The following is a 26158-nucleotide window of genomic DNA, read 5'->3' as shown; positions in this document are numbered from 1 at the left end:
CGTCCGGGAGCCCCCTGGCCAACATCTCTAGGCAGGCCCGGTGCACCAGCCTCAACTGGTCGTTCGAGCCAGTGACCCGAAGAGCGGCCTCCCACAAGGAAAGGGAAGGGTTAGAGATAGGGTCTACCGCCACGGGCTTTGGGCAGTTCCACAAGCAGTGGAAAAGATCAGCCCAGGGTGCCCCGAAGGTGGTGCAATGTGGTTGGTGAAGAGTGGGGTAAAATAGGTGTGCCAGATAGGGAGAAATCAATGCTTTTCTGCTGTTCTGTGTCAAGAAAGCCACGCGCTGACGCGCTAAAACGGCTGCATGTGGTCAGGCCTTGAAAGAATATGGCCGCGCCAGGGAGAGGTGCTCTTTTTGCACAGCCTCTTCGCTGAGAGAGCGTGCACCAGCGACTACACAGTTCACAGCTACTGCTCACACACAGAGGTTTACAGCTGCTGCTCAAACGATCACAGCCTTGACGAAACCGAAACTATTTTCATTTCGATGAAAGTGAAAACACTATGCTTCAGTCACGTTCTTGTGCACGGGGGCTTGATGGCTGTTAGAAGTGGTGGCGAAATTCGTGTGCTATGGCGCAGCAGGTAAACAAGCTTGGCACATAATAGCGCAAATGGCGCAGCTGTTCTACTTCTGCATGGTCCACTCACGCCCTGTTGCAAATGTCATGTGTCTGCATGTCTTGGGCATGCTACTCACGTGACCAATCTGATCAGCTTCTCAGAATTTTTACTGGAAGTATTTGTCTTTCCCATTTCGCAGTCTACACTTTTCTGTGCTATGACTTGTCAGAGTGGTCAGAGTGGTGAGGCGATACGCTCAGGCAGCCACAATTCCTGTGGTACACCAAGCCAGAGAAGGAGATAGAACAAAGCAGCAAAGTAAAATCAAATACAGGCACTCTTGTAGAAGCACTTTGCAAGAAAATTTATTCTTTCGGAATTCAGGGCAAAGCTCCAAACATTCAATATGGTAAAAATACTCCTTGCTGTACATTGCATGTGACTGAGCAACAATGTATCGGTGACTAGAGAAACTTCTGATACGTCACATCATGCAAAGTTAAGCCGCATGTCAAATTGTGCCACACCTATTCACAACAACACATTGTCACACAAAAAGGTCACATACAAAATAACGCACTGCACCGAAGTAGCAGTGACCTTGTCATAGCCTAAGGAACAACAGATTTCCACACGAGCTGCATCAGGCTTGAGTAAGGTGTCGACTTCTTTGGAAGCACAAGCTAGGCACGCACTGCCAGAACTGCCTTTAAATCATAAACAAGACAGGCATATAAATAGAAATGATGAGCAAGCAGATGGCGTCAACATATGCATCACACATAGCTCAGCTACCATAGATGACGTCCTGCAATCTACAATGCAGATTATTTCCTACATGACACATCGATTCTGTGAAAAAGATGTTAACACAAGTCTGCAAGGTGTCAGTGCGGTCAAGAACTCAACGGACACTAAGCATCAAGATACAGCCGTCCGTTCAGCATGCGAATTTCCCAAGGACACGATGATTTTGGTAAATTTGTTCTAAACACTTTATTGCTTATGTCAGCATAATGCATTGTTGGCAAAGTTGGTGCAATGCATAAAGGGAAATATTGAGTCAGAAACTGACGTCAGTCTCGACTGATTCTATTCCAAGCACTCATTTGACTTTATGTGCACATGTCATGTCGATGTTGCGATTATTTGCAATACTCAAGCTTGATGCCTCACACATGTGCCACATAGCTTGCTAGGTGAATATGCAAATGTTACTGTAATTTAAACAACTGACAATACGGCGAACACTTCTCGGCACAGTTCCCCAATGCAATGTTAGCGGCCAGTGCATTGCATTTTTGGCTAAAATTACCTTTCTTTGTTCCATGACCAGTGAGCTTTCACCTCTGACTTTTCTTGTCTAGACGACACTAGTACAAAGTCTATCGCTATTTAATTGATGAGCCATTACCTCAGAGACTTACGCCAGGTAACGAATAAATGACAGCCTGGAATCTGATTTCATGAAGTGACGCAGCTGTCATTACCAATAAGTTCAAATTATAGCATCCACTATCATTACATAGCAAGCTACAGCCAGCAATGAAGGACTCTCTTACCGCCAACAATCCTGTCCTCAAACATGCACAAAAGGAATCGAAACATTCACAGGAAGAAATGCTTTGGTGTGAAGGTAGCTACATTTATGGAATACACTGATGAGGAATCGCTAACCGAAAATAACCACAATATTCCGGAAATGCTCACACAAAGGTCTGTTCCCCACATCGCTGTAGCAAGCATGCGATTTTACAAAACACTGATGAGTAAAAACATTAATAGGTTGCCTATGAATGTTACAAGCCGCTATAAGCAGGTCCACACAATGCTATGGCACTGTGTCACTGTTTTCATTCTTTGTTAGGAGAAAGCAACTAGCTTATTTTGTGAGGAAAGTAGTCTCTCCAATGCACGTCGCGGCAGCTCATGTTACGGTGCTCGAAACGGCGTTCTAGAGGTCATCAAAAAGCGCACGAACAGAATGCTTGTACATTGCGAGATTAGAGCCTTGGAGACACACAGGTATGATACCACCGGTAATATACCACAGGACTAGGAGTACTAACTAATCATGTTTACCATGGCTGTAGTGACCACCTCTCAACATTTAACATTGGACAGTGCACCATACTGCGCGTTTTAAACTCAACTCTACCTTGCTTTTGTGAGCTGCATGCATTGCTGACAGCTGCGCTTCGAAGGTATCATAAAAGAGAATATCATGGACAGCTGTTCCGCTTTGCAGTATGACGCTGGTTAATGAGTTTGCTGCTTCACGACTGTTTGGGAGCAACAAAACGATGCCGCCAATAATATTCAAACCTCATCAAAGGCACTACACGCTATTGTCATCGGGTAACTATGCAAGTGCCACTTGACAACGAAGATTGACATAGCTCGTCGATCGCATAGGCACTGACAGCACCAAGGCATCTACACGTTTACACCAAGGCATCTACACGTTTAAAAGGCAGCAGCCATGTAGCAACAATTCGACGTCAATGACACACTCATCAACAGACTAAGACTGCCATTAATGCCCAAAGAGAGAACCACTAGATTCAGTGATGCTCGTTAGAACAGAAAAACAGGAGCGTTGCTGCTCGCGTCAACACATGCTTTAACGGAGCACACTCAAAGGTGTACAACTGCATGTTAAAAATGCATGACAGCTGTTCTACTGACAAATACTACAACGCTACATAGACACAGATGCTCAAGTACAGGCACGTCTGAAAGTCTGGCAGATGGTACTGATAAGCTTTTGAATGGCTCATGAAAGGCACTCGCTGCATGTAATGCATCTTGCATACTTTACTTTTTGTCAAAACGCAGAACTGCGGCAAAAAGGCCACAACATGTATTTCAGTGCAGTTATGTAGTAACCAAGCGTCGTGCTGCTGCTTTGAAAGTTGCAGCAGGAGATGCAGATTTATTCAAGGCTCTCATACAGCGCTACAGCTATCCTAATGAAGTGGTTCGATTGCTTTCGTGTTTGGGCATTAAAGGTGAATTTACGGCTTAGATTCCCAGGCACAGCAATGGTATGTTTTACAGAGTTCAAGTCAAAACATAAGTGGAATGAGCTCTCAGGTATAATGCCCAATGTAACATGCAAGTTATAGCTTGTAGCAGTGCGCATCGGTAACAAAAATGACACAGAACGTAAGAATAGAAAAAAATCTTAACAGTGCGCATCGGTAACAAGAATGAAACAGAACGTAAGAATAGAAAAAATGTCAACGCTCATGTTTTTGCATATTACTACGTTCTGTGCTGTCTCTCGTTCTGATTCACCCTGCCGAAAGCTACCATGGCTAACCAACTAGCACACCAGCTACGAAGGATGATGAAGTTCAGTTAACCTTGACCATTTGTAATTCTCTAACTAAAGTGACCCCAAAGGGTCGCGCACAAACACTTTTAAGCAGCCCCTGGTTGGAATGCCACAGCAAGGGGAGGGGGCGATTAGGCCTGCGACCTCTTGGTAAGCCACTAGGACATGAAAAACACTCGTGTTCAAGCACATGTTAACCAGTCCTACATGTTCACAATTGATTAGCAGACAAGCATTGACTTGACACCTGCCTCTTGGGGACCATGTGTTGATTCGAGATTTTGATTACTAGATTAAGCTCATAAGTAGATGTTTGTGTCCACACATTCATACCAGAACGAATGCAGCTAAATAAATGTAACCTGACCAATGTGCAGTATAACCTGCTCCAAAGAGCACATTGAGAAAATAATTCAGCGTAACTGCAGTAGCCAAACCCATTCAGTGCCATAATAAGCGATAAAAAGTGTACAATAGTACTACAATATTTTGCGTACATTGGATAGACAGCATGGCTGTTCTTATAATGATCCAATTGTTGTGTCCATTATGCTAAACCAGAAAAAAAGTAACCCCCAACAGAGGGGGGCGGGTTCCAACGAACGTTTCCTCCTGGTCTGTTGCCCTAGTTGGCACTGAAATTTTCCAACAAGAAGTTTGTCTCACGGGAGCATTTGACGAATCAGTAGCAAATATAAAACCCTTATGCATTACGATTAACAAGCACTGCGGGGACACTAGTTCCAAGAACTGCAAGCATTGCAACAGCAATTTTCTTGAAGGCAACTATCCTCGCAACTGGCCCAGAAAGGGTTAACCTTCTTGGAAAAAAAAAAAAAAAACGTCGCTCATATAACATACGAAGTGTACATAAGATGTAAGAACAAAAATTTGCATTCCCCCTTTGAAAGAAATTGATTGCTGCAAAAGTGTAAACAGGCTTGCAGGTTGAACATGCTTCAATAAAACAACAGGTACAGGATGTCCAAAAGCAGATGCGCATAGCCCAGCACTGCATCTCCTGTAGTCCCCGTTCGTTTTTTTTTCTTTGTGCCACTTTTTTAGCATGACTGTGTGCAGCTGGTCGCGGTACATTCAAACGGGCGTTCCTCAAAACAGCAGCTTGCACTGTACATGCTTTCATTAGCGACATTGTGGCTTTCAGATGGCACATTTGATTCGGCACTTCGAGCTGCAGTTAAGCTGCCGAAGAAAGGGGTGGGGTAGAGAAAAGCGAAAGTCACTTTCGAAAATGCTTGGCACACACCTACCCCAGGGCTCCAATTCATCAAAATAGTCTCTGAATAGGAACTGTAGCAACAACAGTGCAAGGCACAGAATACAGCACGAGGTAGCCACAAGTGTCCGATTGCCCGTTTGTCGAAGCGGGTGAGTCAAATGCCGCGTTCGCGACGCCTTCCAGGATCCACCAGCACGCGAACACGCGAAACACACGCAACCGGAAGCGGCGGAACTTGGGAAGCACGAAGTAGCGGCACCCTGTAGATGAGTCTTCGAAAAGACGCGTGATGGGCACAAGTGGACAACCGCAGGCCTCACAACTTAGAGCAACACAGTTCAGTGCTTGTCGGCTGTGCCGGTGCTGCTGGCGACCGTTTTCCCTTCTTCTTCTTCGGCGATGTCACTCTGCCTACCGTCTTGGCCACACGCCTTTTGAAGCTGTGAAACGTCAGGAACGTCTTGCTCGTGGACTTCTTCGCGCTGGTTGCTGTCGCCGTCGAGGGCCGCGTCCAGTCTGGAAAAGGGGCGCCAAGATCGTAGGTTTCCGATGAGTCGCCCCAGAACTCGGAGTCCTCATCGCCCAAGGCTATATTTTAGCGGTGGTGTGAAGGAGGGGGAATGGTTCAAAAAAGAAAAAAGGGTGGGGCAAAGAAAACTGTTGATCTTCTATTGCATACCTTGAACTTTTAAACCTAAGCATGAGCTCCTTCTTTGTTACATCAATACAGCATACTGTGTTCGATACACAGCAGGAGGCAAGAGTGATTTCATGATGGCATTTGCAGTGACCTCCTAAATGTAATGTATGCTATGCAACAGTAAAAGTACTGCAATATATACAACAAAAGAAGTCCAGCAGAATGAAAAAAAAAAAAAACGACTCCATTCCAGACGCATGAACGTATTCGTTTTTGTGTCTTTTGTAAGTGCACTATTCAAGCATGGACTTTTGCAAGTATATCACGATGCAGTAAACCGTCCTTCAATCCATTCCTTACAAAACACTTTTCAAAGAATTCAACACTGATAAATGAGACACGCTGCTCTTGCTTGGCTGCGACGCACTGTCGCTTCATCTCTCACTTTTTGGTTGTTATATTCAACCAACTTGTCTACAGTAGCTGCAAGACATTGCTCCGCCAACAGCTTTTGGTAATGCCCAGCAAGCTTCTGACCTTCAATAGCCACCATACACTGCTATGCATTTCAATTTCTCAGGTAGTGCTCACCAACGCTTTTAGCCTTTTATGGCTGCCATGAACCACTGCCTCGCCTCCAGTCTTCAAAACGGCATACATTCGCGGTCCACACCACGCTTCACTGCGTATCAAAGATGCACCTGTTCCGTGCAATGCTCCTTTCAAGCCGAGGTGCACCTGACGCCGAGTGCACACTTTCGAGTCATTTTGTTGGCGTGCGTTAAAGGGGTACCGACACCATTTTTCGAAGGTGAGCTTACCCTGCCGTGCACATCCCTGGTACACGGAGAGGGGCCTGAGCTAGTGTGAACGCTGGTAAATGCTGAGAAGATATTTTGCTTCGACAATAAAGTCTATTTTTGCACGGCACATCTACTCGCATCGACACTATCGTGACGTCAGTGTACCGTGCCAATGCTGCAAACTTTACGCACCGGTATGGCTAGTTGTGATGATGCTGGGTACCAGAACACTCAAAATAGCGACTTGTTCGTGACCGACGGAGCCGCGATGTACAGAAGCCACGGAAACGTCGAAATATCTCGCACGAGCCCTTGACTATAAGATTACACTGCGTTGTCATGTCAGGTTAGCGTAGCAACAAAAACTAGCTTTTAAAAATATACCATTACTTTTTTTTTTTTTGAGCACTTACCAGTACATTTTCTAGGCTCTCAAGTGTTTGGCCTTTTCATCTTACTAAAGATATAAGCTCCTAAATTTTTTTGTGTCAGTACCCCCATTAATTAATATGCTCTTTCCGCACTGACAACATAATTTAGCATGGCCGAATCTCTATTGGTGTTGCAAAGGAGTGCGCCCTTCCCCTATACAGTTGAGCCGTGCATGCAAAAAGGTGGGCTCTCTGTTTTTTTTTTTTTTCCCCTACAATTGAAAACACCTATGCTACAGTGTAGCGGTACGAAGATAAAAAAAAGACGCTTCTTTCTGCAACCCATGAGGCAGCACGTGTCGGCGTCAGTGAAGGAAGGGAATGAAAAAAAAAAAGTAGAGGCAACTGTCCTCCCTCTTTCTATCCCTGTTTGTTTCTTTCACTGTTGCAAATAGTGATTGCAATCCGAAGGTGCTGCGAGAAACCCAGCGGGACGTGCGGTGAGGCCACAGCAGCACCCAAAAAATTGTAAGAGACAAGAGAAGCTTTGCTTCAATGAAGTGTGTAGCATGGTGTGATCCTGCTTTACATAAACAGCTTTTGTATATTCACCATGGCCTGCGTGATAAGACTATGTAAAACTCTTTACACCTTTGCACTTTGGCACACAGTATTCTTTTGTACCACGACTTCTACTGCAGCAACGACCTGAAAACAATTTATTAATAAAACGAAAACGAATGCTCATACCGCACTCCCTCTACGAAAGGAAAAATTGACAAAAACCCATTTATAGCTTTTTTGCAGTCGATAACAAAAGCTTCTTAGCAGGAGAAAATCTATTCGGAGTCCAGAGATCAAGCCATGCACCAGTGCCTTTCGGGGTGGGGTGGTCACTCTACCAACTGAGCTGACGAGGATGCCAGCAAGGGGAGTAGGGAATTATTTGACAACTCTACTAATTGACATGGTTAGCACAATCTGCGCTGCGTTTTGCACTTTCCTGTGCTGCCCTCTAGGGTTTCGGGAGGAGCTGGGACAACCGGTATTGTCGAAACAACAGCCATCGAGATGATGGGGTGTTTCACAACTTTTCCACTAGGGGAAGGGCGCATGCACCAAGGCATCGTGACAAAAGTGCATTAGTGCAGCAACCGGCACAGAAAGTCGATCTCGGGATTGATCCTCAGAATGGGGTATCAAATAAGGTTTTTTTTAAAGAAATCTGAATGGATTTTCTCATAGATCTGTGCTGCAAACGCATGACTGCAGAATTTTCCTATCTTTTTCTTTTCCACCTCGCGGCATTGTGCAGAAATTATTCGTAGTGCTTCCTCTGTTTCAGACACTTACAAAATATTCTGCTATACTCGATCACAACCTGAGAACAAATTATTCTGTTATGCTCAATTACAACTTCAGAAAAAATGTCAGCTCATTCCACATAACTGCGGCGTGCTGGACCTTGACTTCCGAATGACAGCCGTGCTAGCTTATTTTCGTTCGAACTGAAAGTACATTTTGTAGCCCAATTTAAGCACTACGCTTTTAAGAGTTATACGTCCATCGTTACAACCTGAAAAATTACATTTGGCTGAGAGCCAATGTCAAAACCCCTGACGAAATTTACCTGCAAGTTCCAGTTTCCGATATTAAACGAGCAACCCAAAGATGTGTCTATAGACATTTTTAACGAAAAGAAAGATCCCCTCCTTTCAGGGCTATTGCACCGGAGGACAAAAGCAAACGTCACAGTCTCGGCAGTGCATTTTTGGGGGTCACGTAAGTTAGAGACAGCCCAGAGACGATTATGGGGGTGCGCAGGGAGCCTTTGTTGATAAGGTCCACATGGCAATGTCAGCGATATCAAGCATTCAAGAAGAGCTTGACGTCACGAAAATGAGCAAGCGCTGTTGGATGGTGCATTTGTGAACGTTCTTCATGTGGAACAGTTACGGCAGTGGTCGAAGCAGAGATTTTTTCTTAGGTTGTAACCGAATATAATCAATCAGTGTGTATCCAGAAACAATTCTGCAAACACTCACCTCTTCGCCACCGTTGGTACTCCTTCTCCATCTGACGCAGCTCGTTTGCGGCCCTAGAATGGACAAGAGCGCAGACAAAGTCTTAGAGCCAGTATTCACGATTCACCGAGTGCTGTACGACAGAGTGAAAACAATGTGCTGCCTCATCAGGCATGAAAACGTCCTATGGAAGTGTACATTTAACTATCGTAAAGCAACAATCGCCCAAGGAAGAGGCACATAAACAAGATGATTGCTAGATACCAACTGAAAGTTTGCTAACGCAAAACAATCGCGATGCACTCTACATGCACAGAATCCACTTTATGCGAATGTATAGACATTACCATTGTTTTGTGTCAGTAAACATTCAGTTAATGCCTAAGGCTCGTCTGGGTTCCGTGTCTTTTCCTTGCATGGTAGTTGCTTTGCACTAGTATAAGTTCAGCTACGAAACTCTAGTCGAAATGTCCAAGTTCCTAGAAAAAATAACTGCCACATTATGCTCCCATCCGAAGATCAAACTAAAAGTATGTAACTTTCAAACAACAGTAGCAAGCAACACCGCAACACCAACGACATCAGCAACGGTGCAACTAGACTGCTCGTTCCAGTCACTTGATTGCTTGGCCCCTGAAATCCAGGATCCTTTGCTGACTGCACTGAAGTGCTTTGAGTAACAAGCCAACACAACAATTAGTGATTGATTACATGCTTTCTCTATACACTTGTGCGAAATCTTGGATTTTTGCTGCGAAAGTAGGCCCTATGAAGTCCCACGGAAAGGTTGTGGGTTTACATTCCTACTACGACTGCGCCTAGAAGCAAAACAAAAGCCTGCATCACTTGCTTTTGCGAGTTGTAAGCACTGCTCGGCAGTAGTCAAACTCTTCATTTCAATGCCACGGAAGAACACAGAAGTGTTATCATCACGTGCAGTGCTCCGACCGCAATGCATCCCTGAAATCACAATCGTTTCTGCAATGGGTGCATAGCTGTGTGTGCAACTGTCCACAGTGGTTAATGGGTACGCAGGCTAATCACAGTAGATAGCGCGAGTTGACTGTAGCTGCGCTATTCACTAGCGCCACTGTTTACTCGGCTGCCGTCCGGTTGCTTTGTCTGCAGCCGTGATCCACTGGCTTTCTAAAAGAAAAAACTCTAGGCCTGCGTCGAACACTCAACACAGCCACATCAAAACCTGGAGACGCGGTACACCGGGAGAGTTCGTTACGGCCTTTATTAAGGCCGTAACAAACTCTCCCGGGCCACTAATGCAAGTACAATAGTACCCACTACACCATTATTCTGTGAAATAAGGAAGTACCCGCTAAGTAATTATCCATAATTCTACGTAGAAGCCAGGTGCTCACCGAGCGTCTGTTAAGGCATTATGTGCACATTGCTAATGCTGTGGCTGATGACAAAGAAGCGTGGCTGAGCCCTTTGGGTCGTAACCTTTTAGGCACTTACCCGTTACACAATATGCATTGTGAGATGCCTGGTTGTCATTTGTATTCTACCGCACTGCATTACATCTGTTATTATGATTCCTTGCCCGACACGATATCTGTACATGATGCCTGTAGCAACACATTATGTGTTGCAGTAGCAGAGACAACTTTAGTACGTGCCGATGTCACTCGGTGCTCTATAGAGTAAAGCCAACCCGGAGGTCAATAACTCACCTTCGCTGCTCCACATGGTGCTCGGCCAAGATCGCGTCCCTCTTGTTCACTATCCGTACTATCCTCACTATCAGATCGTGTTCCCGATCCCGTACCTGGGATGTCTGCTTTTCGGCTACAAGGAGGAAGAAAAATATAACGGAGTCAGAAGCTGTAGGGGTGCGTGAACAATCTGCAACTTCAAATACGAAATTTCATTCGATTTGTTCATCGAACTGGATGGCCACTCCTCGTACATATGCATAACTTTGAATATTTGAAAGTCAGCTGGCACAGGAATGAACACAAAAATATTGCAAATGCATGATGAGCTTTATCCCTAAGGGGACAGCATAGGCATAAAAAATTCGGGAGACCTTGCCCCATCAGGAAAAATGGCGCCACGTGGAGTTTGGTATGTGTGTGTCCCACGTACTACTATTCACTGGAAAAGATTCGATGCAAAACTGTTAAACCTGAGCGATCGCATGCTGCGCGTCAAAAGCATGACATTTAGCGCACACGTGATTACACTTCGTCGGCCACGCTGATCATCGCACAAGTGGAAGGATGGCCGCACGTTGGAAACAAAACAACGAAACAGGCCAATTTAACTGATCGTGAACTAATGCTTACTCAATACCTCAGCAGCTGACCTTAGTGGCTAAGGCATTGTGTTGCGTAGCGTGAGGGCGTCGGTTCGCCTGACAAATACCGCGGCCACACTTACAGCGGGGCAAAATGAAACACTATAGTCCACTGTGATCTAGGTTCACGTCACACAGCCACCAACCGTCAAAATTAATTCGTTACCTGTGCTATTGAGACTGGCAAGCGCACCAAGACAAGGACAATAAAACAGACACGCAGATAACCCGTCGCTAGTGCAATGCTCTTAGAGACGCGAAATCCGAAGTTTAAAAAAGTCTTTGCTTACGCAACGATCGAATGTCTGCTTCTCAGCGGCCGACGTCGCACCAGCCTCCGCCTTTGGGCTTCTTCGCGTCGTATTCTCGAAGCATTACTGCTACTACTACTACTGCTACTGCTGTACCCGTCGTCTAGTCCCATGCTCTGCAGAAGCCTCATATACATGAGATCGGTGATCTGACGGGTCGTCATGATCGACATAAGCAGCGGATCGGACAGGATGTCATTCACGCTCATCGTGGGACGCCATCCCTGGGGTCGAGGCGGACTCGACGACGAGGACGGCTCGTCGGAGCTCGACGCGGTCGTCTCCTGATCCTCGCGCGCCATGAGAAGCAGCATTAGCTCGTTGATCTGATCCAAGGTGAGGAAACCCAGCAGTAGACTGCTCGACATCAAGTCCTGGAGGTTCATGCTTGTCGGGGGTCCGCTTCAGACTTCGCGGCGGTTCCAACGAAAAATTAAATAAATACGAACACGTTCTTCGGCCGTCGCAGGAAAACACGCCGGCTCGCGCAGAACCGCTGCGACATTTTATGTCCCTCCAATAGTGCGCACGTGCCTAATCGGTTTCCGAGAACTGCATGAAAACTAAAATTCACAGTTCGCCACGGTGGCGCTACATTCTGCTGTTACACTTCGTATGACGAGAGCATAAACAATTTCAGAACATGCTGTTGTCGCACGGTGTGTTTTGTTTGCGCAAGCAGTGGTGGCAAAACGTGAAGTTGGCGTTGCCCTAACAAGTTGCGGTACACTGTGAGCCTAAATTAAAAAAAGTGGCGTCCTCTGGCAGACACAACTTTATCACAAAGTGGACAGGCATAATGCATATCCAAACGGTAGGAAATGATTTCAAAATGAAAGCAGGCAACGTTTCGGAAGCAGGCATATCGAATGCCCTGTTGGCATTTGGTGGAAGGGGGCTGTGATAATTTGATATTAATTTGAAATCTGTTATTGGTGATGTCAGGAGTGACCGATGTACAACAATACAGAGGCGATGTTTAGTGAAACACTCGTGATTCAATGCAACAAAACAAATCTCTGAGGCGAGGCTTTCGCGGGTTATTTGAACCAAAAATATTGTTACATGTTACATCGACTAATTGTTACATGTTACATCGACTAAAAGCGCAGAAAAGCATGAATAAATAAGTAATTTTAATTACGAAAGATTAATAATCTCATATCCGAAATTGCAATTAAAATTGCCCTGCACAAATTTAACCTCCATGTCCTTTCTCCTTCTTTCCTCCTCCATGTTCCCACACAGTTTCTTTTTTCTTTGTATTTGAGGTCATCGTCTGAAGTATTCATACGGATCATACGTCAAACGGCGTAATTTCGTTCACAAGTTGTTATTACTGAAACGGGGTGTTGAACCAGCAGGAGTTGACTCGGCGAACGAAAGCTTTATTGAGCGCAAGGGCTAACTGAACGCAAGCCTGCGATCACAGCAAGTCTTCTTCCTTTTCTATATTCGAGCTCCATGCCCACTGCCCTCGTTACAATCACCCCCGGGCGATGAGGGAGCCATCCTGGCGACCTAAGGACAGGTGTACACAGAAGGGTCATGGTATGGCTTGAGCCGAGAAATGTGTACAATTTCTTGTCCCCGACGGCGCTTGTCCGGAGATGCATCCAGCGGCTCGACCAGGTAGTTGACAGGGGATGCTTGGCGTATAACTCGATAAGGGCCATGGTACCTGAACGAAAGCTTGTGGGAGAGTCCTGGAGGAGTAGAAGGAATCCATAACAACACCAGTGAGTTCGGTGCAAAGCTCATAGGCGTGGCTGATGCGTCGTGGCGATGTTTTTGGCGCGTCTGGTCATGTGACGTGAACGCACGAGCAAGCTTCCGACATTCTTCAGCGTGTGCTGCTGCTCGAGAAACGGTAGTCATCTCTGAAGGGTCCGGTCGATAAGGAAGAATAGTATCCATTGTTGATGATGGCTCGCGTCCATAAAGAAGAAAGAAAGGCGAAAATCCAGTGGTGCTTTGCGTTGCAGTGTTGTAAGCATATGTCACAAAAGGCAGTATGCTATCCCAATTTGACTGGTCGGATGAAGCGTACTTGGCCAGCATATCCCCAAGTGTAAGATTAAAACGCTCTGTCATCCCATTAGTTTGCGGATGATAGGCTGTGGTAGTGCGGTGTATGACGCGACACTCGCTCAACAACGCTTTGATAGCATCGGAGAGAAAAACGCGGCCGCGGTCGCTTAGTAACTCTCGAGGTGCTCCATGCCTTAAAACCAGGTTTTGCAGTATAAAACACGCAACGTCTTTTGCGGTAGCAGAAGGTAACGCAGCTGTTTCAGCGTACCGCGTTAGGTGGTCGATAGCGACAATGACCCAGCGGTTGCTACTCGAAGTATAGGGAAGCGGACCGTAAAGGTCGATTCCGACACGATCGAAAGCTCGTGCTGGACATGGCAACGGCTGCAAGGGACCTGTGGCATGCTGAGTGGGCATTTTGCGTCGCTGGCACGTAAGGCAAGACCTTACGTAACGGCGAACGAAACGGAACATACCGCGCCAGTAGTACCGCAGCTGCAAGCGAGTGTATGTTTTTAACACACCAGCGTGGCCACATTGCGGATCATCGTGGAACGTGGCACAGATGTCAGTGCGCAGATGTCGGGGAATGACGAGCAACCACTTACGACCCATCGAACTGTAGTTTCGGCGGTAAAGCAGGTTATCCCGAATAGCGAAGTGTCCTGCTTGACGGCGAAGCGTCCTGGAAACTGGAGCGGGCGTCCGGTTTGAGAGCAAGTACAAAAGAGAAGAAATCCAAGCATCTTTGCGTTGCTCGGAAGGCATGTCCGAAATGCTGATGGCCAAGGCAGCACTGGTGGAGATAGGCGAGCTGACAGGTTCTGAAGCCAATGGCGAACGTGACAGGGCATCGGCGTCGGAATGCTTACGGCCAGAACGGTAGACAACACGGATATCAAACTCCTGTAACCGCAATGCCCAACGAGCGAGCCGACCATTAGGATCTTTTAGTGAAGATAACCAGCAAAGCGCATGGTGGTCTGTCACAATATCAAACGGACGTCCATATAAATAAGGCCGAAATTTTCCAATTGCCCAAATAATGGCAAGGCACTCCTTTTCAGTTACACTGTAATTCTTCTCGGCTTTACTGAGGGTGCGGCTGGCATAGGCAACGACGTACTCGTCAAAGCCATCCTTGCGTTGGGCCAGTATGGCCCCTAGCCCAACACCACTAGCGTCTGTATGAAGCTCCGTTGGAGCAGATGGATCGAAATGTCGGAGTATGGGAGGCGTGGTGAGAAGCCGTCGGAGTTCCTGAAATGCATCATCACACGCCTGCGACCACGCTGACAAATCAGACCTTCCGGCAAGAAGATTGGTCAAGGGGGCGATAATGGAGGCGAAATTGCGGACATATATCGCCGGAAGTAAGAACATAGGCCGATGAAGCTTCGAAGCTCTTTGACGGTGGTTGGCTTTGGGAACGCCGCGACTGCATTAAGTTTCGTAGGGTCCGGGAGAATGCCGTCCTTAGAAACCACATGGCCGAGAATTACAAGCTTGCGAGCGCCGAAGTGGCATTTCTTCAAGTTAAGTTGAAGTCTCGCCGTTGAAAGGCACGTAAGAACTTGCTCGAGGCGGCTGAGGTGGGTCGCAAAGTCGCTTGAAAATACCACAATGTCGTCTAAATATCAGAGGCACGTTTTCCATTTTATACCTCGCAAGACGGTATCCATCATTCTTTCGAAAGTGGCAGGCGCATTGCAGAGGCCAAAGGGCATAACGGTGAATTCATATAGTCCATCCGGTGTTACAAAGGCTGTCTTCGGGCGGTCACCCTCTGCCGTGGGCACCTGCCAGTAGCCGGAGCGTAAATCTAACGAAGAAAAGAACTCTGCTCCTTGTAGGCAGTCCAAAGCATCATTGATGCGCGGCAGAGGGTATACGTCTTTGCGTGTTATCTTGTTGAGTCGGCGGTAGTCAACGCAGAACCGGATGGATCCGTCTTTTTTCTTGACGAGAACAACCGGTGAAGCCCAGGGACTGTTGGAGGGCTCGATGATGCCACGTTTCAACATGTCGTCCACTTGTTCGTCGATGACACGGCGTTCAGCAGATGACACACGGTACGGACGCTGCCTTAGTGGGGCTTGTTGACCGGTGTCAATACGGTGAACGACCGCAGAGGTTCGGCTTAAGCCTGACTGGTCACGATCGAATGAAGAACGAAAGCGGAGAAGAAGATTTATAATCTCTTCGCGCTGAGTTGGTGCGAGCTCAGAGTCGATGGCATCTGAGAATACGTCCAGAGCATCATTAGGCGCGTTGGTAGGAGTGACAGCACAAATTGGGAGTGAAACCGTTGAATCGGGTATAGTAGCCGGAAGAATGCACTCGCAAGGTTCGTAGCTTCCCAGGCATTCTCCACGTAGTAAGGATGACGGGCTGTCCGAGGGATTGCACACATAAATGGCAGCGTGACCATTGCGAAAAATGACGACGGCAAACGGAAGCATGATATTTCGACGGCACGCAGATGGGACCGATGGCATAAACAACACAGGCGATTTCGGGGGGGGGGGGGGGGAGGCACACGACACCGAGACAACAACAGCTGAGAAAGGCGCAATGTCAACGTCAGAAGCAGCAAACACTCTACACGAAGCGCCATCGTCGGGGTCATAGCACGGCACAGATAATGCGAGTTCGGAACGAGCACAGTCGACCAAAGGAGAATTTGACGAAAGAAAGTCCCATCCAAGGATAACGTCGTGCGAAGAACGGAATAAAACTACAAATGAGACGACGTACATCGCACCTTGAACGACGACTCGTGCAGTGCACAAAGCTGAAGGCTGAATATGATGGGACGTAGCTGTCTGCAAAGATAGGTCGGTAAGTGGCGTGGTCACTGTCTTCAAGTTTCGGCACAGTTTCTCGCTAATTACAGATACGGCAGCTCCAGTGTCAACAAGTCCGTGCACCTTTATGCCATCAATATAGAGTTCGATTTCGTTCGGGGGACAGCAGTTAGGTCTTGAAATTTTCGCTGCCAACGCAGTTCTTGCCTCCGGAACTGCGCCCGTCAGTTTTCCACTCGCGGTGGGCTGTTGCGACGTAACATTGGAGAAATGGATCTGCGACGAGGAGAAGGCGAACGGCTTGAGCCGGATGGGCGGCGACCGGTACGTACGTCTAGAGGTGGATCGGCAGGAACGGGATATCGCGGCTGAATGGGCATGTAGTGTGAGGCCCCTGCAATGTCATGAGAAGGGAAGCTGCGACGGCGGCAGTGACGAGCTATGTGGCCTGGGATGCCACATGAAAAACATATTGGCCGATTATCCGGAGTGCGCCATTGGCTGACGGTAGGGGCACTTGTCGCCGAATAAGGTACCGGAAACGGTCGTGCAGGCGGCGGCTTCATATAAACGTTCCGAGTTGTTTCGTATACAGCCGGAGACGGGACAGTCAACGGGTGGGCAGGTGGCGTCGACGAATAAACGTGGCGAGTTGCTTCGTAGATAGCCGGAGACGATGGAGCGCGTGGCCGAGCAACAGCGGCTGCATATGTTAGTGGTGCGGTAACAGATGGTGGAGCCGGAGCTGGCGGCAATGCTTCGGCAACTTGCGATTCAATGACCTGACGAAGCGAAGGCGATAAGGGTGCCATCGGCTCGGTAGTTCTGGTGATTATAGATAGCTGCCTGGCGACCTCCTCGCGTATGAATTGCTTTATGAGTGGCATTAAAGCAGAGTGGTCGGCAGTGTCATGGCGATAGTCGAGGGATGAAAGGTCCGCGGTGTCTTGAGCAGCGCAACGTGTGGAAGCACGTTGCCTACGCAGCTCATCATAACTTTGGCAGAGCTGAATCACCTCGGCGACTGTCTGGGGACACTTCGCAGCAAGCATTTGGAATGCACCATCGTCGATTCCTTTAATTATGTTTCTTATCTTGCCTGCCTCATCCAGAGTCGGGTTGATGAGCTGGCAGAGGAAGAACACATCTTCGATGTAGCTCGTGAAAGTCTCATCTGTTCTCTGTACTCTGCCACGCAAGCGCTGTTCAGCACGAAGGCGGCGGACAGCAGGACGTCCAAAGACTTCCGAGAGGGTTTTTGCCAATTCTGACCACGTACTGAAATCACTTCGATGATTTCTGTACCATAGTTTCGCCACGTCGGTCAGGTAAAAATTCACATTTGTGAGCTTATCGGCTGCGTTCCACTTACTGTACGCGCTCACCAGTTCATACTCGGCAATCCAGTTGTCCACATCTTGGTCCTCTGTGCCACCAAATATTGGGGGGTCGCGCTGCCGGACAGCGCCAGCGCAGAAGACAGGTATGGGTGCGAGAGCTGGAGTGGCGGCCTGAGACGGTCCCGGATCAGTCATCGCAGAAGGTGGTTGGAGTGTGCGGCTACGAAGCTCCAGGGTGAGGACCAGATGTATCCCAGCACTTCCACCACTTGAAACGGGGTGTTGAACCAGCAGGAGTTGACTCGGCGAACGAAAGCTTTATTGAGCGCAAGGGCTAACTGAACGCAAGCCTGCGATCACAGCAAGTCTTCTTCCTTTTCTATATTCGAGCTCCATGCCCACTGCCCTCGTTACATTACGAATAATTTTTTGTGCAACCGTTCGCGATACCGTCACGATTCGGAACTGTACATTTGAGTGATATTTTTTTTGTACGTTCTCTAAAAAAAGTACGTTTTCATCCACGTTTCTCTTTTAACGCGGAGGCCTTAGGGCCCGTATCCACTCAACAGCCTTGGCATTACCTCTAGTTTTCCTCAAGCACATCAAGTTTATGTGCCCTCTCCATACGTTATAAAGACACAAAAATGGTAACGAGGTAAAAGATTACAATAAGGTTGGTTCATATACTGGCCTACTTCGTACGTCGAGTTAACCCCCGATAAGAAAAACTCGAGGTAAAGCTGAGGAGGAAACATCCTCGACACGTTCGAAACTCGAGCTCAAAGATATAATAAACTAGAGGAGTATTTGGGAATACTGGCCTAGGTGTCTTTATTAGACGCGCAAATTGGCCGTCGGCGTCAACACGAATGATGCGAAAAATCACTATCGCGTATGCGATCACTTCAACATACCAATACGATGACGTCATCATATTGGTGGTGGAAAGGGTAGTGTATCAACACAATCGAGTAAGAATAAAAATAAGAATATAGATTTCGCCTGCCGGTCCCCTTACGCAAACAGATGAGAGGCCCCTTTAGATCCCCCCCCCCTTTTTTTTTATTAAAGAACCTATTCACAAGTGATTGGCGTATTCAAAAACAAATGTTGGGGCCAGGCTATGCTTTTTTTTTTCAGCTGCGAGCATTTAGTCTAGTTACGTCATGGTGATTGACACATTACTGATGCGACATTTTACTAGTATGTAACGGAAGCCCTTGCCAGCCGTACTAAAAAGAAAGCGGGATCACTGTTTTAATTGTGTTTTCTACTTACCTGGCAATGTTGCGATCCAATGCATCTGTTTTCTCAGTCTGTTTGACTCTTCCTGAAGCAAGACGTCTTGTAACCTGCAAATGATTCCAGCGTGTACATGTCGTGTAAATATGTAATATGGCAATTAAGTTCATCATACACGGTACGACAGGCTCCATAACAAAGGTGAAACGTTTAAAACGGTAGGTGAAAACCTCAGGATCAGTTTAAAAAAAAAGTGAAGGTCTTGCCCTGTCGGGAAGAAATGGGGGTTGGCGTGTACGTACCTGACGTAATTATCTATCTATCTATCTATCTATCTATCTATCTATCTATCTATCTATCTATCTATCTATCTATCTATCTATCTATCTATCTATCTATCTATCTATCTATCTATCTATCTATCTATCTATCTATCTATCTATCTATCTATCTATCTATCTATCTATCTATCTATCTATCTATCTATCTATCTATCTATCTATCTATCTATCTATCTATCTATCTATCTATCTATCTATCTATCTATCTATCTATCTATCTATCTATCTATCTATCTATCTATCTATCTATCTATCTATCTATCTATCTATCTATCTATCTATCTATGTGCCACTTGCGTGCGACAGGTGTACAGCGTGTGTACAGGTCCTAACGCAAAGGCAGACGCACGTACGCCGCCTTGCGGCCCCGTGACTGAAATTCTCTGTTGGTGCGACATGTGCGCACATCATACCTGTACACCAGGTTGTTGGCCCTGGCCACGAGATGACTGTGCATCCTCTGCACCTGGAACAGGCCCTCTTCTACTTCCTCGACGGCCTTGCGACCGGGGCTCGTGAACTGGCGCAGGGCTCCGGTGTCGGCCAGCACGGCGCGGCGCACGTTTCGCACCTGACGAGCGTACGCGACGCCCATCTCGGTGAGCGCGTCCATCTCGCGGAAGCGGAACGGGTCGGCGGGCGCCGGGCACGACGGCCGACTCTGGTGGTGAAGCGGCACGGGACGCGGCGTGGTGTCGCTCACGGCGACGCCGACGCCGACGGCCGGAGGCGTATCTGGTGCACGGGGTCGGCGGGCTGGTCGATCGGGAGGCCCTCCGGCTAGCGGGGAAGAAAAAAAAAATTAACATTGGATGAAGTAGGATTAGACCAATTTGAAGTAATTGATTGATATGTGGGGTTTAACGTCCCAAAACCACTATGAGAGACGCCGTAGTGGAGGGCTCCGGAAGTTTAGACCACCTGGGGTTCTTTAACGTGCACCCAAATCTGAGCACACGGGCCTACAACATTTCCGCCTCCATCGGAAATGCAGCCGGAATTCGAACCCGGGCCCTGCGGGTCAGCAGCCGAGTACCTTAGCCACTGGACCACCGCGGCGGGGCAATTTGAAGTAATTGTAATGTATGAAAGTAATGTACAACAACCTCGGAAAAAAACAGCGCTTTGAGATAGGTAATAGTGCACATCAAGTTGTAAAAGACTATGCCTACTTAGGGCAGGTAATAACCGCGGAGCCGAACCCCGAGATTGAACTAACTAGAAGAATAAGAATGGGGTGGAGCTCGTTTGCCAAGCACTCTCAAATTACGACAGGTAGATTGCCACTATCCCTCAAGAGGAAGGTATACAACGGCTGTATCTTGCCGGCACTTACCTACGGAGCAGAAACCTGGAGACTTACAAAGAGGGTTCAGCTTAGATTGAGGACGACGCAGCGAGCAATGGAAAGCAAAATGGTAGGTGTAACCTTAAGAGACAAGAAGAGAGCAGAGTGGATTAGGGGACAAACGGGGGTTAAGGATATCATAGTTGAAATCAAGAAGAGGAAATGGACATGGGCCGGGCATGTAGCGCGTAGACAGGATAACCGCTAGTCATTAAGGGTAACTAACTGGATTCCCAGAGGAGGGAAGCGGGTTAGGGGAAGTCGGAAGGTTAGGTGGGCAGATGAGATTAAGAAGTTTGCGGGTATAAATTGGCGGCAGCAAGCACAGGACCGGGTTAACTGGCGGAACATGGGAGAGGCGTTTGTCCTGCAGTGGACGTAGTCAGGCTGATGATGATGATGATTATGATGATGATGATGATAATAATAATAATGATGATGATAAAGTAGAATTGGATCAATTTAGTAGTCTAAAATTTGGAGTCATGTAACTATTATTTCTAATTGACGCCGTAAGTTCTAGTAGGACTCGAGAAAAAAAAAAGACCACGTGTTCTGCTCTAGGAAGCTTTGGTTTCGCCGGACACTTGGCCAATTATCTCAGGAACATCATCGTGGCTATCTAATCATCTAGCTACCTGATACATTGTATTTGGGCGCCTCCTCATTAGCACACTGTCATGGGGATGTTTGCTATACTATTGAAAAATTTTCAATTGAATCAAGATTACTCTGATCGAAAATCTTAGGCAACCGTTACTAACTTATATAGTTTAAATATGCTTCAAAGGTCATACAATTCATTTATGTCAATTTTAGTTGGACTACTCGTTGCTGGGACAATCGCCCAAAACGCGCTTGAGCCGTAGTGGTATGTTTTCAACTTGAACTTCGGTGGAGCCCTAACCTGATGAGAATGGTACCTATCACGATTATCATCATAATCATCACCATCTGTGCCGCCACCAACGCTACACTGATGTTTATTAAGTTACCAGGCCTCCCACATGGGAAAGGGTCGAGAAGCGCGAGCGAGCAGGGGGCTGGTGCTGTGGAGAAAATCAGCCCTCCCATTCACGGACAATTCTGCGCAAGCCCATACTTGCATAACAACCATAACGAGAATATTTTCAACGGCGTCTATGAAACGCACTAATATGAGAGCAGTTAAGTATCGAGTTGCATACATAAGCTTCGAGACAAAGGCTGTCCACCAAAGGTTAATCATGAGCCGCTTATGAGCGCCTGAGGACACCTCCAATATAATCACCGTGCATCGAAGCTCCGAGGTTGGTTCTTCACAAAACGAGGTCTCGAAATGTTTTGTGCGAAAACCAACGTTCGTGAAATGACGAAAACAAAAGATACAAACCTAGGAGAGGAAGGTTAGACGAGAATTCGCCGCGCGTATTAACGCATTGTTGCTAAGCGGGCACCGAGTGAAAAACACTACTGGCGCGATGGCCACGAGGTCCTCAAATGATGACCTGTAGCTGTTTTACGCCACAGCTCCCGCACACTCGCCAGGTGCTCCGCAAGCCGATTCGTCGCACAACGCAAAATGTGGCAATCATCTTAATTGTCCTTTCTTGTTTTTTTCTCTTTGCATCCCTCTTCGAAAGCTTCATCAGTCGCTTTTTTTTTGTTCAAGGTTGATTGACGCGACGAGGAAAACACGCCGTCGCTCGTTTTAAAGTACACTTTTTGTATCTCTTCATTGCTCTCCATCTCTCTCTCCCTGTTTACCTTGAAATTCCGGCGCAATCACTCGCTGCCATATTGCTACAATGCTCGACGGGCACCGTCAGGGTGAACATACGTTGCAGCCAGGCTGTGCATGCGGAGCGAATTATCAGAATAAAATAAAATACGAATCAGAGTTCTCTCACAGAGAAAAGTACGTAGAAAGACGACCGCATCCAGCCAATTCACATGACACCGCGCTGTTAGAATCGCTGAAACTAAGCCTAACATGCCTCTAGTTAGGCTTAGCTTACGATAACAAATACGCCATCACGAAGGAGAAACCGTCAGCGATGAGGTCGCGAGTAACGCGACGACCGATCCAAAATGAGACGCGAAAGGAACCGGTATAAGCTATGCCGTCCAGACTGACACGAATACCAGGGTAGGGGCGTGTCGTTGAGCAAACGAGATGGGAAGCAAACTTGTCATTACGATGTCATGAATGACACAAAGACCAAGGTAGTACGCAAGTGTCACTGATCATACGAGATGGGAAACAAACCTGCCGTGATGACGTCATAAAGGGCACAAAGACTAAGGTTGTACGCATGTATCAGCGATCAAACGAGACGTGAAACAGTACCACCCGGCGCAAGGCAATTTATTACATCGTGTTTTCAAACGCTGTCTGACGCACATGTTCCCATACACCCATACAGCAGAAGGCCTACAACCACGAATCTAGTGGCTCGTTTTCAGAAGCCACTCGCCACATTGAAACCATTGCCACAATTACAGGAACCAAACTACTTTTTGCTCCAGTAAACAAATACATTAGTCTTGTGGACATTAGTCGTATATATATATATATATATATATATACACGCTTTCTTCAACCATGACCTCCATTATTGTTTTCCAGTAGTATTTTTTTTTGGATGTATAAGTGTACACAATGCCTTCTCTGTATAAAACTGTATTGATTATTTTATGCAGCAAAGATTCAATTCGCTGCTTCCGAAGTGTGAATATTTGGAGTGCATAAATACCTATGTCTAATGTTTCTATGTAACTAGGATTATTATTACCAATTTAAAAAAAAAACTACAGTTCTGTATGCCGCCTGTAAGAAAGTACTTAGCTTTCATTGTATTCTGTAACTCATGCCCTTCTGCTTTGGTCTCGTAAGAGACTGGCAGTATTGTAAATAAACAAATAAATAAATAAATAACTATATATATATATATATATATATATATATATATATATATATATATATATATATATATATATATATATATATATATATATATATATATATATATATATATATATATATATATATATATATATATATATATATATATATATATATATATAGCGCGACCACGACATCCTGCACTTATCGTGCTGTCTTTTCTATATGCACGTTTGCAGTATTTTTGTTTGCAGACGCTGTTTTCTGTTGTCCAGCAGCATTTATTATACACGTATTTGGCATGACATGGTACGTATTGTGACAGTTTTTCAACGCTACAAGACAGTTTTGTGAGAGAAAATTTTTAACCAACCATGATGGCGGACACAAAATTATCGAAGGTAGCTTCCCGATAGCAGTTCGCTCACACACTTCTCAAAGGGACACTAAAGTCAAATAACAATTTACGTCAGAGTGAAAGCTCGATGTATGACAACATGTAAAACGGCATTATCAACAACAGTGTCCTACTTACTGAGAAATTAAGGTAAATGTACACGAACACAAGCGCCGCAGTAGGACATTTTCAAAATGATCATCAGACGGACCACCTACAATTAATCACTAGTAATCGATCTAACTGCACTAAGTAAAGAACATTCCATGCATCAAGAGACGCAATTAAATGCTGTATGTTCGTTTCTGTTTGATTCATGTAAAAAAGAACGACTGGACGTTACTATGAGCAATGGCGCGAGTGGTTCAAAAATTTCTTTTTCGCGTGGTTACACTGGACAGGTAGTGCCATCTAACAGGGCGTAGTTGAAACAAAATCGTCCACACTCTCGAAGCCAATGGCGGGATATTGATCAGTTGCCATTGTTGCTGCTGCTACTACCGCAGTAAAGCCGGGCAACGTTGTGCATGGCAACAGTGACGTGAGTCGGTCCGGTCAATCCGCTTCTTGAGGTGCGTAATTTGAAGTGCGGTAACCTAATTTGGAGCACTAAAACGTGATTTTACTTCAAAATAGGCCCTTCTTTAGCACATAAGTAACACCACAAGGTTTCTGGACCATCATTTAAACAATGAACTTCGATTTAATAGTTGACTTTAGCGTCCCTTTAAATGAAACCAAAGGATGGTTCGAAAAAAAAATTACATACGAAAATTTCTAGCACGTTAGTTCTCTTGCAAGCCCAATATCTGGACAACGAACGCGCACGACGGGATCCATCTCGTCCCAGTTCAATCCAACTTGGACCCGTTGTAAACCAGATGGAGCCAGTTGATTCCAGGGTGGTACCAGTGAAGACCAGTTCAATACCATTTACACATTTGCACCTCGGTCGCACGCAAACACCAATCCATAGCGATTCCGCTGCCTTGTTGTGAGTTACACATCATGCCTTCTACAAGAAGGCGTGCATGCGCACAGCAAAACGCGAACACAGATGCGCACGTCAGCTAGCCTTGATCTCGACAATGACCCACTAAAACAACGCTGCGCCCGGATCGTGCTTTGGACAGCGCACAGACGTGAGCTCGGAAACGCTCGCCGGCCACAACCAAGGTCGCAGACACGGTCGCGTATGTGTACACAGGACAGGCTGATCAGCTTGCCGTGTACATAAGGCAATGGCGCGTCTTTCACAGCGCCAACGCTGTGTACTACACGAAAGCGACTGCATGCGGGGACTGTCGATATGTGTCTGCGCGTGCTTTGAGCTGATCCGGCAGTGACGATTTCATTTGTATTCCTCGTCAGGCAAAGAAAAGGACCGTCGTACGCGGGTAATTATCAGCGTCGACACGAACGCCGGACCGAAATGGAATGCCATCGCAAGAGATTCCAGGACGAGTTACTCGTGATGCCAATGTGCGACGTTGCCTTTACGTCTAGACTGCTTATGTCTGGGCCAGTTGTTGCGCGTCTATAGAACAAGGGAAACATCACAAAGCACAGGACAACTGGACAGATACGGACTAAAGTAAGAGAGCAGGACAGCGATGGCAGCGCTTAGTAGCTTCTCTGGAAGTTATCGCCTTCGGATCTCGTAGGCCCCAACATATTCATGTAAACATACTGTCACGACGCGAAAGCGATGGCGGAAAGAAGTGATAGGGAGGTGCAGCATAGAAACTCCTTCATCTTGTAAGAAGAACGACTTGCTAGTATATCTGCAAACTTTTTTTTGATGTCATGCCGGGACGCTTTTATCTCAATGGAATTCCGATGCTCACTTACCCCCGTATTCACAAACGCTCCCCGACTCGACTTTCACCCTTCACTTGACAGAGTTGAGCACTGCGCCGTCGCTCGGCTGAAAATGGCACTGCGCTATTCAAGAATCGCAGCAGATTATCGTAGATATGCAGTGACTTTCCGTGCCTAGAGACGTCGCTCCCATCGGCCTTCTCAAGTGAAGGTGAAGCTCAAGAAACAACGGGCCCTTTCCTGACTTCTTCGCTCAAGCCTCATGTTGTCGTTCAGCACTCTGTCTCGTCTCTTCTCCTGTCCCCTCCTGCCCTGTCGCTTGCGCTGGTAA

General features: G+C 46.6%; 1 protein-coding gene across 4 annotated transcripts in view; it reads right to left on the bottom strand.

The window, feature by feature from the left end:
- Nucleotides 1–5065: 5065 nt before the first annotated feature.
- The window catches only part of LOC119180261 (uncharacterized), a 41378-nt gene continuing 20285 nt past the window's right edge, over nucleotides 5066–26158 (bottom strand). For 2 of the 4 annotated variants that reach the window (XM_075868772.1, XM_075868770.1), the window contains exons 2-6: nucleotides 19791–20157; nucleotides 19073–19146; nucleotides 10674–10788; nucleotides 9007–9059; nucleotides 5066–5663 (exon numbers count right to left, since the gene is read on the bottom strand). In XM_075868772.1, the coding sequence (XP_075724887.1) occupies nucleotides 5464–5663; nucleotides 9007–9059; nucleotides 10674–10788; nucleotides 19073–19146; nucleotides 19791–20157 (809 nt within the window). In that variant the 3' untranslated portion in view covers nucleotides 5066–5463. Of the gene's footprint in view, nucleotides 5736–9006; nucleotides 9060–10673; nucleotides 10789–11589; nucleotides 12126–19072; nucleotides 19147–19790; nucleotides 20158–26158 lie in introns of those variants that run through there. The other 2 variants (XM_075868769.1, XM_075868773.1) reach the window with 2 other exon arrangements.

The sequence above is a fragment of the Rhipicephalus microplus genome, chromosome 7 (assembly GCF_043290135.1).
Source record: "Rhipicephalus microplus isolate Deutch F79 chromosome 7, USDA_Rmic, whole genome shotgun sequence".
Lineage (NCBI taxonomy): Eukaryota > Metazoa > Arthropoda > Arachnida > Ixodida > Ixodidae > Rhipicephalus > Rhipicephalus microplus.
The sequence above is the reverse complement of the archived record's forward strand: the minus strand, read 5'-3'. Positions and strand labels throughout refer to the sequence as shown.